This window comes from Condylostylus longicornis, unplaced genomic scaffold, assembly GCF_029603195.1.
Source record: "Condylostylus longicornis isolate FDR11 unplaced genomic scaffold, ASM2960319v2 ptg000100l, whole genome shotgun sequence".
NCBI classification, from domain to species: Eukaryota; Metazoa; Arthropoda; class Insecta; order Diptera; family Dolichopodidae; genus Condylostylus; species Condylostylus longicornis.
This window is the reverse complement of record NW_026578068.1, coordinates 2,983,864-2,999,091: the sequence shown is the minus strand read 5'-3', so window position 1 is coordinate 2,999,091 and position 15,228 is coordinate 2,983,864. Positions and strand designations below refer to the sequence as shown.

The window sequence follows — 15,228 nt, the reverse complement described above, 5'->3', positions numbered from 1 at the left end:
TTGGTATACGCAACGGCATTCTGGTTTTTGTTGCATTTAGACTCCAGAAAATCTGTATTAACATTCCTGATGGTCCTAACCAGACGATCGATAGACAATTTACATAATGGTCAAGGCCCGAAATCGACCTCAGAGGCGCCTCATACCAGCCACTTCATTTTCTCGGAACCGGCTGTATTCTGTCAATTAAACGAGCGCAATTTTCTTTGAAACTGAAGACGAATGTACAATCGCAAGGTAATTTTACACCTAAGAATTCCTCTTCTAGGGGCCCCAGCAAAGTCTTTCAAATTCTGGAGCAGTTTGAAGTATTGCTATATTCTATACAATATGTATGCATCATTTTTAAATTGTATTTTATTATTTCAGATTGTACGTAACTATTGTGAATAATTGTGAATTTTTTTTTTCGATCAAATTAAAATTTTTGACATTTAGAGCAAAGGGCTTAATTTTGACAGTTATAATATTTGACATCTGTATAACTCGAATTTAATGTGTACATTTTTTATACACTTCCATCATCGTGTTTATGTATTGTTGTGTTTGTTTTAATATAAAAAAGTTGTTTTTGTAATTTTTCATTTAATCTCTATAAAATTATCATTTTTTACATTAAAATTTAAAATTGCACTTTGAATCACTAAGGAATAAAAGGTAATAATAAGATTTGTGCATAAATGGACCATATGCAGGTAAATAGTTTTCAGTATGACCACTCATAATTGGGCGTGCCTAATTTATCCTAAAATCACAACAATTATGTTTTCAGTTAATTAGTTATAAAAACATAAGTTAGATGATTTAGGTTATCTCGCAGGCAGTTTAAAATTTCGACTTGCTGAAAGAAAGAAAGGCATAAAAAATCTTAAATAAGGGTTGGATGATAGATTGTCTTTCTTATCAACAATAAAAAAGTGGAGACAACATAGAGTAAAAACTCTTGAACTTACTGAACTTTGAATTAATTTTTTAATACATTTGTATTAGAGCTTATTTTTGTTTATTTTATTGTGTGACTAGAAAAAACAACACAAAATCTAAATTATTTTATTTTAGCGAAATGGTGGTACTTGAATCTTGTTGGTCTCCCTTTATTTGGACGGATAATGTGAAAACGGGCTCGTTATGCGTTGCTTTTTACACGACAGCGTTATCAGTTGTTCTAACAACTCTGGTAAATTTATTATGAGTTAATTTTTTAAAAAACTATCTAATTCAAAGAAATTGTTCTAAATATTTTTTAGACTTTATATGCGATGTTAGGTGGAGACTCTTCGCAACTGTACTCGCCTCTATTTGAAACTGATATACGACTGTCCATGCAAGTTGTAGGGACCATTTTCATATTTTATTTCTTGATCTTAATTGCTTCATCTGTTGGGGTTTACCACGCAACTAAAATTAATGTAAGAGGATGGTTACTACCTTGGATGATAACTGCAGGAATCGGCATTGCTTTTCAAATCGTTTTCTCTTTATGGTTGATTGGCGGTTACTATATATATGTGAGTATTTTCTTTATAATCTTAAATATCTTATCTTTTTCTCTTCTATATAACTATATTGAAACGGTTTTTTAGCTTGAAGCCACCTTTGCTGCATTAGTAAATTTCTTCTGGACAGCATATCATGTAAGCAATATGAATACAATGTAATTTTTTAGAAATATCTAATACGAATTTTATTTTAGATATATTGTTGGTTATGCGTGATGTCATTATATCAAATATATTTAAAAACTCAAAACCCAAATATAGAGCTATTGATGCCTTAAACATTCTAAAAAATTTTGACAAATTCCATTTTAACTTTAGTTTTAAGATTTATGAGTTATGACAAAGAGCATTTAAACTCGAATATGATATCATTTAAGACGAAATTTTGCTAAGACAAATTTTTTATATATTTATACAAAGTTATATATATTGTAGTAATAATACCGTCCAAAAAAACAAAATATACTTTGAATTTTCATTTGTTTTTGCAGGTAAAATTTAGAAAATTGCCTTAGATTCAAGAGTATGAAACTCCATGTCTGCAAGAGTTTGATTTTTTTTTAATTTATTTATGTAAACAATTCCGCTTGGTTCAATACATATTCCAGTTTTTTAGTTCATGGGCTTTCTATATAATTTGATTTTCGTATTAAGAAATAAAGTAAGATAGCACCAATCAATTTGTATGGTACATACTATCTTTCCATTTCTGCAAATACGAAAATTGAATTATATAGTAAGGCCACTAAAACACTTTCCCGCCAAATGAACAATTTCGGTTTTTGTCAATTAAGTCCTAAGATTGTATGTGAAGGAATTGTCGATAATTCTGGGTCCTAACTTAGATCTTAAAATAAAGAAAGATCAAAATTTTCCGAAATAGTACGTTAAAAAATGACAGTTGTGCTATAAGTTTTGAAGGAATTTTCAAGTTTCCTAGTAGCTACTTCAAAAGTATCATAAATTAGAAACCCATCATAGTAAGAATGTTTATTGAAGAATTAGTTGAGTATATTACAAATCACCAAAAGTAAATTATTCAGTTTCTGCAGATTTGTAAGAATGTATATCTGAAAAGATTTTTAAGAATTAATTTAGAGTTATTAAAAATGCCTTAACTCCTTCAATATTGGAGAGTTATAGGATACCGAAAAGGTAATTTGAAAAGTTTTTAAAGTTTTACTTCAAGTTTTGGAATCTATCAGGAAAATTTTTCAAATTTCATAAATTTTTTTTTATTGTGAACAACGAATTTTGCTATTGTGAATAAAGACTAATTTTCTGTTTACTCTAATCACTCAATTGCTTTATGTAAACGTGATAATAATTTTAATGTCAAATCTCATATTGTTTGTCATAGTTGACAGTTTTCTAAGAGAAAGAAAGGAATATATATTTTTTGTATATCCTTTTCACAAAAATTTCATGCTGCTGCCAAATGAATTGAATTTTCGTGTAGTCTTTCTCGAAATTGAAATGTAAAAAAAAGTTCGTAGTTGAATTGCAATTGCTAGGAGGAAAAAAAATTTAGAAAAGAATTTCTATTCAATAAAAAGCAAAGTGATAGGAATTTTGTAAAATATTAATAACTTAACATTTAGAAATATATTTAGGAAGTTGTTTAACAAATTGAATAAAGATATAAGCTAGTAAAAATGTCAACACCAGCTAGAAGACGTCTCATGAGGGATTTTAAAAGGTAAATATACAAAAAAAAATTACCATATTGGAGATCTAGGATACATAAGTTTTGTAACATTAAAAATTATTTTTTAAAAAGTCAGAATTCATTTGAAAATTTTAATATTTATTATTTTTGATTGACTAAATTAAAAATAAAATGCTAAAGTTATGTATTTTTACACGGTTTTTTTCTATATCCTAATTGAAAAAAAAATTTATTTAATGTAGGTATATACCTATATTTTGGCGATGATGGACATTTAAAAATATATTTGATGATTCATCTATTTTTAGAATTTCTCATTGAAATTATTACAAATATTTATTTTGTGGATAATTATTTCATGCAATTTTCTGGATAATTGCAATCATATGTTGGAAAATTTTCGATATCATCCCATGTCATTGTTACACAAACACCTTTTTTTATAAAAAAAAAAGAAAAAAAAAATCAAAGTGGTTACTTTCTAAGTAGTATATTAGTATACATATAATGTAGAATTAAAGAAACGGAATTAATTTTTATGAGGTTATGTTAAAAATGAATTCCAAAAATATACATAAACACTTGAAAAATTGATGAAAGAAAAACTTTACATATGCCTTTCCACATAATATGCTTTTCTTACGAAATTTTGTAAAAAATTTAACAAAAAGAATGACTAACAAAGTAAAGTAGGTAACTATCTCACAATTATATAGAAATATCTATAATATTACTAATAGATTATGGAATCTTAAACATTTACTTTATTGATGAAATTAGTAAAATCTTAAAGATTATACAAGTAATCATCAATAAACAAAAAATTAATTGAAATGCTTGAAAAATCACAGACTTTAAGGTCATTGCAAGGCAGAAAAAATTGATAACAAATATTTTATTTTTGCTTCTTTTAGTATTACGTACACGATTACAGCTGTCTTTAGGGTTATTGCATTCTAAATCAAATTTAGAGGAAAACTGATAATGTGTCAACCTACCAATGTACTTTATTTTGAAATTCAATAGGGTTCAGTATAATAGGTACCTAACCTATGTTCTTTTTTCAAGTATCATATCTTATTTTTGTCTAAAAAGGACTTAATAGCATAATAATCTAGTTAAATTTGGTTTCTTTTAAAAATTTTGCATTTAATCTACAATTGAAATGTGTTAGTGTTCTTTTTAACTGATTGATATGGATATCCGGGTTGCCATAATAATAAGAGCAAGCATAACATTTCAGTTATTTAGTTCAGATTTTTGAATAACGAAACGTCTTATCCGTATTTTTATTTAGTTTGTAGAACCCCAACAAAGTACATATACAAAATAAATCAATATATGTATGTATGTTGATAGTCATCTGCCTATTTATAAAAAGAAACAAATTTATTTAAAAGGATCCATTAGAAATAAAAATTCTAAGAAATTTTTTAATATTCGTAGTTTGATGTAGGCAGGTGTAGGCATACCTACCTATTCAATTAAGGTTCTTTCAACTTTTTTAAATTCAGCAAAATTGCTTCTCTTTTAATTTTAACAAAAATAAGCTCTAAAAGAATATCATGTATAATTTGTTAAATAATTTCGTGGCGTTTTTCGTCAGTAGGTTGGTGGATAATTTGTTTTCTTTTACATTAAATGGATACGTATCACAAAACTTTAATGTGTGTACCTACATATAGGTACCTACTCAACTATTTATCTTAAGTATACTTGTATGATTAGATTACATATGCATATAAGTTTCTGATATTATAATAGGATATGATTGGCTTTTCAGTTGAAAGAACAAGATATGTATTCTATTTCTACTTATATTAATGTAATAAGTGTGTTGCAATAAACATACGTATGACTACTATTATAGTGTTTATAGAAGATTCAAATAAAATTTTTATATTTTTGAAATATTTGGTAAACAGCCTTGAATGATTACCTACATATAGATATCTTAATTCTATAGATATCTTAATTTTTTAATAGACTATGTATAAGTAATTTATTATTACGTATAGGTAACAGAATTTTTTTGTAACTGAATTTAATGATTTTAACTACAATTTAAATTTGTATTTGAAATGGAAGTGAGGTGTAGAGAGATACACGCAGTACCCCCCAAGGTACAAGAAAAAAAGAATTCATACTTTATTGGAATTATCGTTTATAATTGAAAATACCTTATTTATTTTCTTTGTATAAATAAAATATGAAGGACGCATATTTCAATGGAATTCGAAGAAAAATATTTAAAAATGAAACTTTTAATAAAAATTTCGTAACTATTGCTATATTATATTTTTAGTTTAGAACATTTTGTTAAGGAAATTTCCTCATCGAAAAAAATTTATAAAACAAAGAGAAATGAATATCATTAATATTTTTTTTCTTTTGATTACGAAAGTTTTTATCTATTTGATGTGGAAATCTCGTGATAGTGTACTACTAATCCAATCACAAAGGTACTCGTTGGGAACTAGTCTTTTTGTTACTAAAATTGCAAATCATGAGATACTAAAATTGATAATCATGAAGTTGGCAGAATTGCTGAAAAGAGTCGGCCGAATTGCTGAAAGATCTGCAAACTACTTTCATTCCTAGATATTTTTAAAAATTAAATCTGTAATACTCCAATTCCTGAGAAAGGGTTTGAGAAAAAAAATATTTTAATTATTGTTAAATGAACATATCAGAATTTATTTAACTGATATGCGACATGACCAAATTTTTGTATAATCATGTAGTTTTACAAAAATCAACAGAAATATCTTAATGCGTTCGAGATTTTTCGAGAATAAAATAAATAAAAAAAGTAATTTAATTTGCTTTCTTTCGAGGTCGTAGGAACGCGTGGTACCTATATATTCATATAATAAAATTCGTGAGTAATATATTTTCAATACATCTTTTTGTTTACGATTTAAGTTTATTTCATAAATTAATAATTATTTGATATAATTTATCATTAGTAATGGTTCAATACTTTAAAAAATTTTCTTTGACGCAATGGTTTTCTGGTTAAAAAATTCTATTCAAAGTTTCAATCTATTTAAGTGAAATAAAATATGTGATTATAACTAAAAAATTAAATAATAGTTATTCATCCGAATTACTAACCTATTACAATTTAAAATAAATTTTTGGAAAAGTTTGTAGGTATGAATTATTCCAAAATTTATTTGAAGTTGAATATATTTTATATTATTTAAATATTAAAAAAAATTTATAATAAAGTAATTTTTTACATTGCAAGAAAAATCAATATGAATATTTGAAATCTTGTTTTTCATAGAAAATTTATTTTCAAGGACGAAGACAATTTGTTAACATGAAAAACAAAAGCAATAAGAAATCAAAATCAAATATTTTTTGTCGTTTTTGTTTAAAATTTTATTTTCATGTTTTTCCTTCTTCTACTTTATTAAATATTTTAGTAATAGTACTAAATATTTCAATAAAAATAATTTTCAATTTATTAGTTTATATCATTCAATATTGCCTGACTGACGATATTATTGACAATACGAAATTATTTAAGTATGTTGTATGAATTTTTTATGTTCATTACGTCCAATTTATTGATTTTGAATTCTTCAATTTCCTGTTAAAGCGTCACATGTTTACGTTTTTACATTTTATATTTGAGTTCTTATATATTTATGGTATATATTTTACCATACTACTATACAATTTGGGCATACAAGCTCATATTTATAATTAATTTTATCGAAATTATTTTTTCAATTGTCAAATGGTATTAAATTTTGCATTGAATCAAACTGAATAATATCAATGGTAGATTAGAAATATTAGTAACAAGAAGAAGTAGAAATTTCTAATTGATTTTTTAAATTATGCTTGATTAATCTAAATACCTTAATTTACTATTATATCGGTAATTATCATCCAAATTTACTTACGTACTTGCTATAATAATGTTCAGATATCAAAATTGTAAAATTTTTAAAATTTGTATGAAGTTTACTCATAAAAATATGTTTATAATTTTTACCATTACTTCAAACTTCAAATTAATTTCAATATAATATTATCTTTTTAAGATCTGTACTTTTACTTAAGGCAAAAGATAATCTATTTTCGAAATACTCGTATTATATGCAAAGGCATTTACAAGGAGGCTTAATGTTATATATTAGTAAATTTTGAAATTTCTAACAGAATCAAATGTTTTAAGCCATTTATAGGTTTAGACATTAAGTAACGTTTATAATTAAGATTTATATTATAACGCTTTTGTTAAACTCTTGTCGAAGTTTAAAAAATTAAATGAATTCGGAGAATGGACGGAATGGTTAATCAAGCATTTCACCTAAATGATATCGTAAAAAATGTTTCAAATTGTTATACAAAAACAAGATAGGGTCTACTATGAAAATATTACCAAATTTTTTTATTTTTATTATTGAAAAAAATTTAAATTTTTTATTGTCAATTAAATATATTTAGTTATTTGCTGTTTATAATTTGTGTAATAAATTTTTTTAGTATACGATGGGGGTGCGATTAATTATTAAGTACTCAAATTAATTATTACTTAATAAGTACCCGAAAGAATGTTTAATTAAATTTATGTAAGAAGTAAAATAATTTATTTAAAATATTTTTTATATTAAATTTAAAAAATTTGAATCATTTAATTTAATGGGAATTTTTTAGCAATATTCAGAGCGATGTATGCTAGCTTATTTTTGTTTTAATCGCTGTGAAAAAAGTGAACATTATCTTTATTGTTATAAAACAAAATTAATGTAAGCAAATCCTCTTAATATTATTTAAGTAAATCTTAATGAAAATAACTAATATCATGAAATATTAGAAACAAAATATAGATGAATACCTTTAAATTAATCATTTTGTGAATCAATTAAAAGTTAATACCCCGAAATACCAATGTGTTTTTAATTACATTCGTAAAAACACAAATTTCATAATAATTGAAAAAGTTTGTAAGTATAACAAAAAAAAAAAAATTAAATTTTCATTACGTTTCAAATGCGTTCAGTTGAAAAAAAATATTTCTGCGTTTATTTGCCAGTTAAGTTTTCATCTGATTAAGTTTTTGTTCATGATCATCTGAAAAAGAACTCACAAAATAAACATAAAATAAAAAAAAAATAGATTGTTGGAAAGTTTCCAAATGATAAATTCGACATTATAATAAAATTAATATAAATCATGTGCATGCATATACATATATATATATATGTGATTGTGTTTACATGTTAAAATTATAACAAATGTACATTAAAGAGAAAAAAAAACGTAATGTTTAATGAAAATGATAAATAAACTTTTAGTAGATCCAAAATGAATTCTTCAATGAATATCAAAAATATTTTCTCAAAAAGTAAAAAAAAATTATCCAATGAATTTTATGTTTGCGAAACTAACCGGAACGATTCTAACATTCTTTTAGATCAAAATGAATTTACGTTAAACTGTTTTTATCGTAATATTAAAATTATTTTAAATATACTCAGTTCAAATCTATCGTACGTGATAGGGAAACTAATTAGGGAATAAAAATAATTTTACGGGAAACTTTTCACATTTTACGGTAAACTTATCACATTTCTAGTGGAAAAATTGTGAATTATAAGTAATTATCTTCAAGTATTTGGAGGAGGTTCGTTTTTCTCACCCCGTCTAAATCAAAAATTCATTAGTAATAATAATCTTGGTTTATATTCATAATCAAATAATTAATAATAAGCAAAATTCGTAATATAAACGATTGTATTTAGTTTGTAGAATTTTAGAGAACAAAAGAATTTTTTTGTTAGATGTGCTATTACGTTGATATTACGATGATGTCATTTACATTTTCTATACCAAATTAGTATAAAGCTTTTCTAGAGTAACTGCATATAAAATATGTTTGTAAAGTTATGTAAAATTGGACTTATTTCTACAGAATCTTTTTAGAAAATCATTATTGGAAAATCTTTCAAATCGGTGGTATTTTTATGTCAAAACCAAAGAGATATTTCTTTTTTTTAGAAAAATATTCTTATAAATTTTGTTCATTACTGTGGTACGCTTCATATTTTTAATGCATTTAAATGTTATCTAAATTTTGTATTTATTTTAATTAAATAAAAATAGAAATGGTATTGAATTTACTTTTGTTCTATTTTTAAAATCGAAAGTCATTGTCATTATTGTTCCGATATTTTTTTTTAATATTATTGAAAAATTTTTACATTGATTTTTATGAAGGAAACTTACCTATTTAGTAGCATCCAAATCATAAGAATTAAATTATAAATATTTTGTTTATAAATATTTATAAATTTTTAAATAATTTTTGTATATAGATTATGTGCAATAATTGATATTATGAATGAATAATTTTCTTTTTATGATATTTTAGACTTCAAGAAGATCCACCAACTGGAGTTTCTGGTGCACCAACTGATAATAATATAATGATATGGAATGCTGTGATTTTTGGCCCACATGATACGCCATTTGAAGATGGTACATTTAAGCTAACAATAGAATTTACTGAAGAATATCCAAATAAACCACCAACAGTAAGATTTGTATCTAAAGTATTTCACCCAAATGTTTATGCAGATGGTGGTATCTGTTTGGATATATTACAAAATAGATGGAGTCCTACATATGATGTATCAGCAATTTTAACATCAATACAGGTATTTTAAATTTAATATTTAACTATATTTAAATTTATGATTTAAAGTTGAAAATGTTAATAAATAAAATATAATAGTTTGTCATAAAAATATTTAGAAAAAAAATTTTTTATTTTTATTTTTAGTCTTTATTGAGTGACCCAAATCCAAATTCACCAGCAAATTCAACCGCTGCCCAATTATATAAAGAAAATCGCCGAGAATATGAAAAGCGAGTGAAGGCTTGTGTAGAACAAAGTTTTATCGATTAGCCATTAACTTCTGTAGAGCCAATAACATCAACAAATGTAATTCAATCAATAATAATATCCCAACAGCAACAAGAACAACAAGAAGAACAACCGCCACAACAAGTATCAGAAGAAAGCCAATCTGTTCCACCCTTAACACAAAATTCAAATACAATAGAAATACATGATATTGAAACAATTTTACCATTACTTATTACAAAAGCTGAATTGATTTTAACCAGATTATTAAGAATATTAGAATTTCTACAAAAATTGCAACAATTGCCAATATTTCTTGATATTGTAACACCATCATCAAGTTCATCAACAATGACATCAACAACTACAACAACATCTCTATCACCAATACCAGGAACATCTTCCTCTTCACATTTTATATCACCTGGTATACAAAATCAATCTAATAATGAAGGAAATGCAAGCCAATCTATTTCTTATAGAAATACAAATTTGACAATGGCAGAAGAAAATATAGAGAATACTAATGTTAGAACATCTCAGTCAGATCATATTAAAATGAATGATTTACAGGAAATTAAAAATAATATAAATGAAAATATTAGTAAATTTCAAGATACTAAAAAGAAACTAAGAATAATACTTAATAAAATTTTTCAAATATACATTAGAAGAATGAGTAGCTTATAATCATTTGATAAATGATAAAATCAATAGAAATTGAAAGTAAAAGAGAAATCATATTAAAAGGATAAGTTTAAAAAATTGATACATATATAAATAAATATTTGGAAATTATATGCTCTCATTATTGATTTCTTGAATTAAGATTTTTAAAAAGAATTTTTTTTTTTTAAATACAATATTTAAAATTAAACAGAAAATTAAATACATATATCTACGTTTTCACAAGGAAAACCTAGAATAAAATAATATTAAATACAAAAATTACTTCATAAATATAAAGTGAATTCATTGAAATGAAATATTAATATTTATTTAAAATTTTTTCTCTAGATTTTTCTACAATAAATATAAAATATATTAATTAATATTAGAACAAAAATTACGTTTATATTAAATTTTGAAATGACATAAATTACAAAATAAAAGTTAATTGAAAATAAATCTTCACATTTTTAATTAATATAGGATTATTAGCGATTATCGCTAAAATTTTTATTTGTTCTATTTTAATGCTGCCAAAAAACAAAATGTTTATTTGTAAAGCAATTTATGTAAGCTTACTACAAAAATTGTGTCATCACAATATCACATTGTTTTTTTCGATTGTAATTTCAAAACATTTCTAAACTTTTTTTTTATACATATATTCATAATTCATGTAAATTTTATTAACGTGGATATAATATTTAATTGAAAAACTAAAATTAAATTATAGAAAATTTAAAATTTACTTAACGTTCATAAACATAATGTCTAAAAAACACCCATAACTAAAAGAAAAATCAATAAAATTTATATAAATGCATATTATATAATATATTGTATACATGGAAAATTATAAACAAAATAAGAAAATGCCAATATTAATAAAATAGTATAAAAATTTCTTAGATTAACACACAACAAATTGTTGATTATTTAGCTGTTGTCACCGTTGTAGAACAAAAAGAAAAGTCTTTAAAACTTTTAGTAAAAAAATTAAATATAAAATAAATTATTTTAAAATAAAATAAAATTATAGTGTTCAGTGAAACAGTTTCTGTTTTTTCTTTTTTTTACTAATTTAATTTTTACAAATGCCTTAATTAATTAAGAAGTATTTAAGATTTTAAATTGTTTCATATTTTACAATATTTTCATTTTTAATTATCTGAATCATGTTATAGATATTTTGAAATTTCAAATTTAAAAATTAGAAAATCAAATGAAATTTTTTAAATTATAACTATTAGTGCTTAAAATAATATGGAATACTTTTTTTTTTTAATATCGTTTCACTGAATTTATATATTTGTATATTTTTTTTTAATATCAAAGAAATCAAATTTTTATAACTTTAAGATCATATTTTTTGAATTTTCAATTAGTTTCACACTTTGGCTAGTTTATTTTAACGATTCCAAAAGGGGTGTGGAGCATTGGAAATTAAAAATAAAAAAAAAAAAATACATATTTTATAAATTTACTTTAGTTCTAACTATTATTATTATAAATATTTCAAAATAAATTTTGTTGCTTACAAATTGAATAAATTATTTAAGTTAGATCATTTAGAATTAAATGAATTTCATTTTTAAATTTTTGTCTTATTATTAAGAACATTCTCTAATTGCCTATAGAATTTTCGATGGACCCATGGTTATTATAACACTGTATCGAAATATACTTTATATGCGCAAAGAAAATAATTTTTATAACTCTAAATAAATTTTTATATTTTTTGAATTTTTCAATATTTACCTGTTTAGAAAATTTAGATTTTGGAAAAGTTTTCGAACAGTTTTACAGTAAAAATGGAATTATATATGTAAAGGTCTTTTCCAGTTCTTTATATATCTTATTCAATATATTTTTCGCATTTTTCGCTTATCTACATAAGATTTTGAAATTTCTTAGAGTAGGTATTTTAATTCAACTTTTTATATAACCAAAAAATTTAAAAATTTTTATTAAAAAAAATCTTAAAAAATATATACAAATTTTCCTTATTTTTTTTTTTTTGATTCTTTTCAAAATTTAACATCGTAATAAATAAGATATTAATTTATTAAAATAAAAAACAAAATATTAACATGAAATAAGAATAAATACAATGGTAAAATACTAAACAAAAAAAAAAAATATAAAAACACTGAAAAAAAAAAAGATTAATTAGGACTTAAATTAATAAATAATTATCTGTAATCTGTGTTAGTTGAAAAGTTATACATCTAAAAAATATTAAAAAAAAATTTATAATAAAATAACAAAAAAAAAAAGAAAAACAATTTACTCTCACTTGAACTTTGTATTGTGTTTATACTTTTATGAAAATTGGAAAGGTCTATTTCTAGGCACTGCATACTTATTATTTTTATTAGGATTTTAAGCATAGATACCTATACTTTGTTTGTAAATTAGAGTGAGCTCTTAAAGCACTGTTGTAGATGTACCTTGCGTGTAAATTCATAACTGTTCCCCTTATACGTTTATCCAAAAAAAAAGGCTCAGTAGCTTACTTTTAAAGTAGATTTACTTAAAAAATATTAAAAAGTATATATTTTTACATACTAAATATTATTCAAATTTAATTTTTAGGAGTCTTAAAATTATAAAATTTTAGAATATCCTGTAAAAAAACGTAAGCTGAACGCTTAGCGTTGGCCTAAGTTTTGATAGTTTAATACAATTTTATAAAAGTATAAACAAATATTTATTTAAATCTCAAAGATAAATAACTTAATTAAAATTCCACTAAATTTATAATATAATGGATATTGATTTGAGAAAAGAGAAAAGTAAGCAAAAGTTGAAAGTAATTAATTATTAATAAATATATGTATAAATAAAATTAAGTCATTAAGAAAAAGAAAAATAAAATAAATAAATTTTCTACTTTTTTATATTATTCCCATACACGTACTTGAAAAAAATTTCGTTCCTTTCAATTATAGTTTTCTTTTCCATCTGAAATACTTAATATTTTTTTTTCTATATAATATTGTCTATAACTATTTACTAACTTATAAACACATTTTAGTAATTTCATAAAAAAAAACCTAATTTCTAAAAGTTTTAAATAGATTTTGATCTACTGATTCAAAAATTGTAAAATATGATAATTTATAACTATGTATAGAATTATAAGAATAACTTAGGTTCACTTGCCAGAGCACATGCATATAAGAATGGGTAATGTCAACCATGTGTGTAAATCGAACGAAATAATAGACTTATGTAATCAAAGTCATTAATTATTATGAAGTAAGTCGAGATAGTAGAATATTAAAATTGTAGTAAAGCTTGAATTATTACCTGTTAAATAAATTTAAAACGTTTAAAAGGTCTTATATGCTATGTAAATGATTTGTAGTGAATCTTCCAAATAAATTTATTTATTTTTCGTTTTTAATTTAAATTCTAATATTGTTTTCAAAATAAATTTAAAAATGTTTAAAAAAAAAAAACTATAAAAATGCAAAAGAAATATTTTAATTAGTTGCAATTTTTTTTTTTAGTTTAGAACAAAGATTGTCCACATTTTTCAAGAATCAAAATCGATACACAAAATAAAAAACTCAATGGCAAAAAAAATATATATATATATATATTAATATTACCGTTTATATATTATAAATGTATATTGAGTAGTTGTAAAACTATAATATTAATAAAAATTAAATAATTGTAATTAAAATGAAAATAAAACATATTAATAATAAGAAAAATTATAAGTGAAAATAAAAATTACAAATAATTTAATTAATTGAGTTTTATTTTAATTTATGTGTCTATACCCATAAATATATTTTATATGTAGTTGTTAAGAGTTTTTCAAGTATTGAAAAATTTGTCAAATTCGACTCAATGGATATTTAGTTCTTTCCTTTTAGTGAAACATATCTAGGTGGATAATTATGTGACTTATTTAGCATAAACATTAAAATAAAATGGTGCGATAAATACAAATGTTGACAACCAAGATATTACAAGCTGGTATTTCTATTGCCGTCTTTTTGCTGTAACAGCTTTTATTAATTTGGTACTCTGTTAGGAAAATATTTTTGAACTTGTTCCAAAATCAATACCAAGTCCAATATTAATTAACTGTTGTCGAATTGCTCATTCGATAACGAAAGAAATATAAATTATAAACAGTGTCAGTGAATAGGTTGACTAGGTCACTGCAGCCATAGAGTGCTAAAGCGAATTCTATGTCTTAACTTACTGAATAAGAAGAAATTGGGTGAGCACCGTATATTCTTTTAATGTTAATTTTGTATTCTCTAATTTGCGTGTATTATGTAGGTATAATTGAAATCAATGAGAAATATGATTTTGAAGCGACTAAAAATTAGAATTAAAACAGCATTTTTGGCTCAGTACTAAAGCAAAAGTACAAGTAGTCCTCAACAACTTTTTTTTTCTTTTGTATTGCAAAGGCAGCGTTCCATTCTCTGTAAGATGGAATGGGAATGAACTATTGAACGAGATTGTCAGCTCCC

The 15,228-nt window shown here is 23.3% G+C and overlaps 2 protein-coding genes across 2 annotated transcripts; both read left to right on the top strand.

The window, feature by feature from the left end:
- Positions 1-518: 518 nt before the first annotated feature.
- Positions 519-1,950, top strand: LOC129614081 (uncharacterized). The gene is made up of 5 exons (XM_055528469.1): positions 519-657; positions 1,060-1,177; positions 1,248-1,508; positions 1,584-1,634; positions 1,694-1,950. The coding sequence occupies exons 2-5, from the start codon at positions 1,064-1,066 to the stop codon at positions 1,775-1,777; spliced, it is 510 nt and encodes a 169-aa protein (XP_055384444.1). The 5' UTR covers positions 519-657; positions 1,060-1,063; the 3' UTR covers positions 1,778-1,950.
- Positions 1,951-2,971: 1,021 nt separating this feature from the next.
- LOC129614041 (ubiquitin-conjugating enzyme E2-17 kDa) lies at positions 2,972-10,113 on the top strand. The gene is made up of 3 exons (XM_055528426.1): positions 2,972-3,198; positions 9,563-9,848; positions 9,974-10,113. The coding sequence occupies exons 1-3, from the start codon at positions 3,155-3,157 to the stop codon at positions 10,097-10,099; spliced, it is 456 nt and encodes a 151-aa protein (XP_055384401.1). The 5' UTR covers positions 2,972-3,154; the 3' UTR covers positions 10,100-10,113.
- Positions 10,114-15,228: the final 5,115 nt, after the last annotated feature.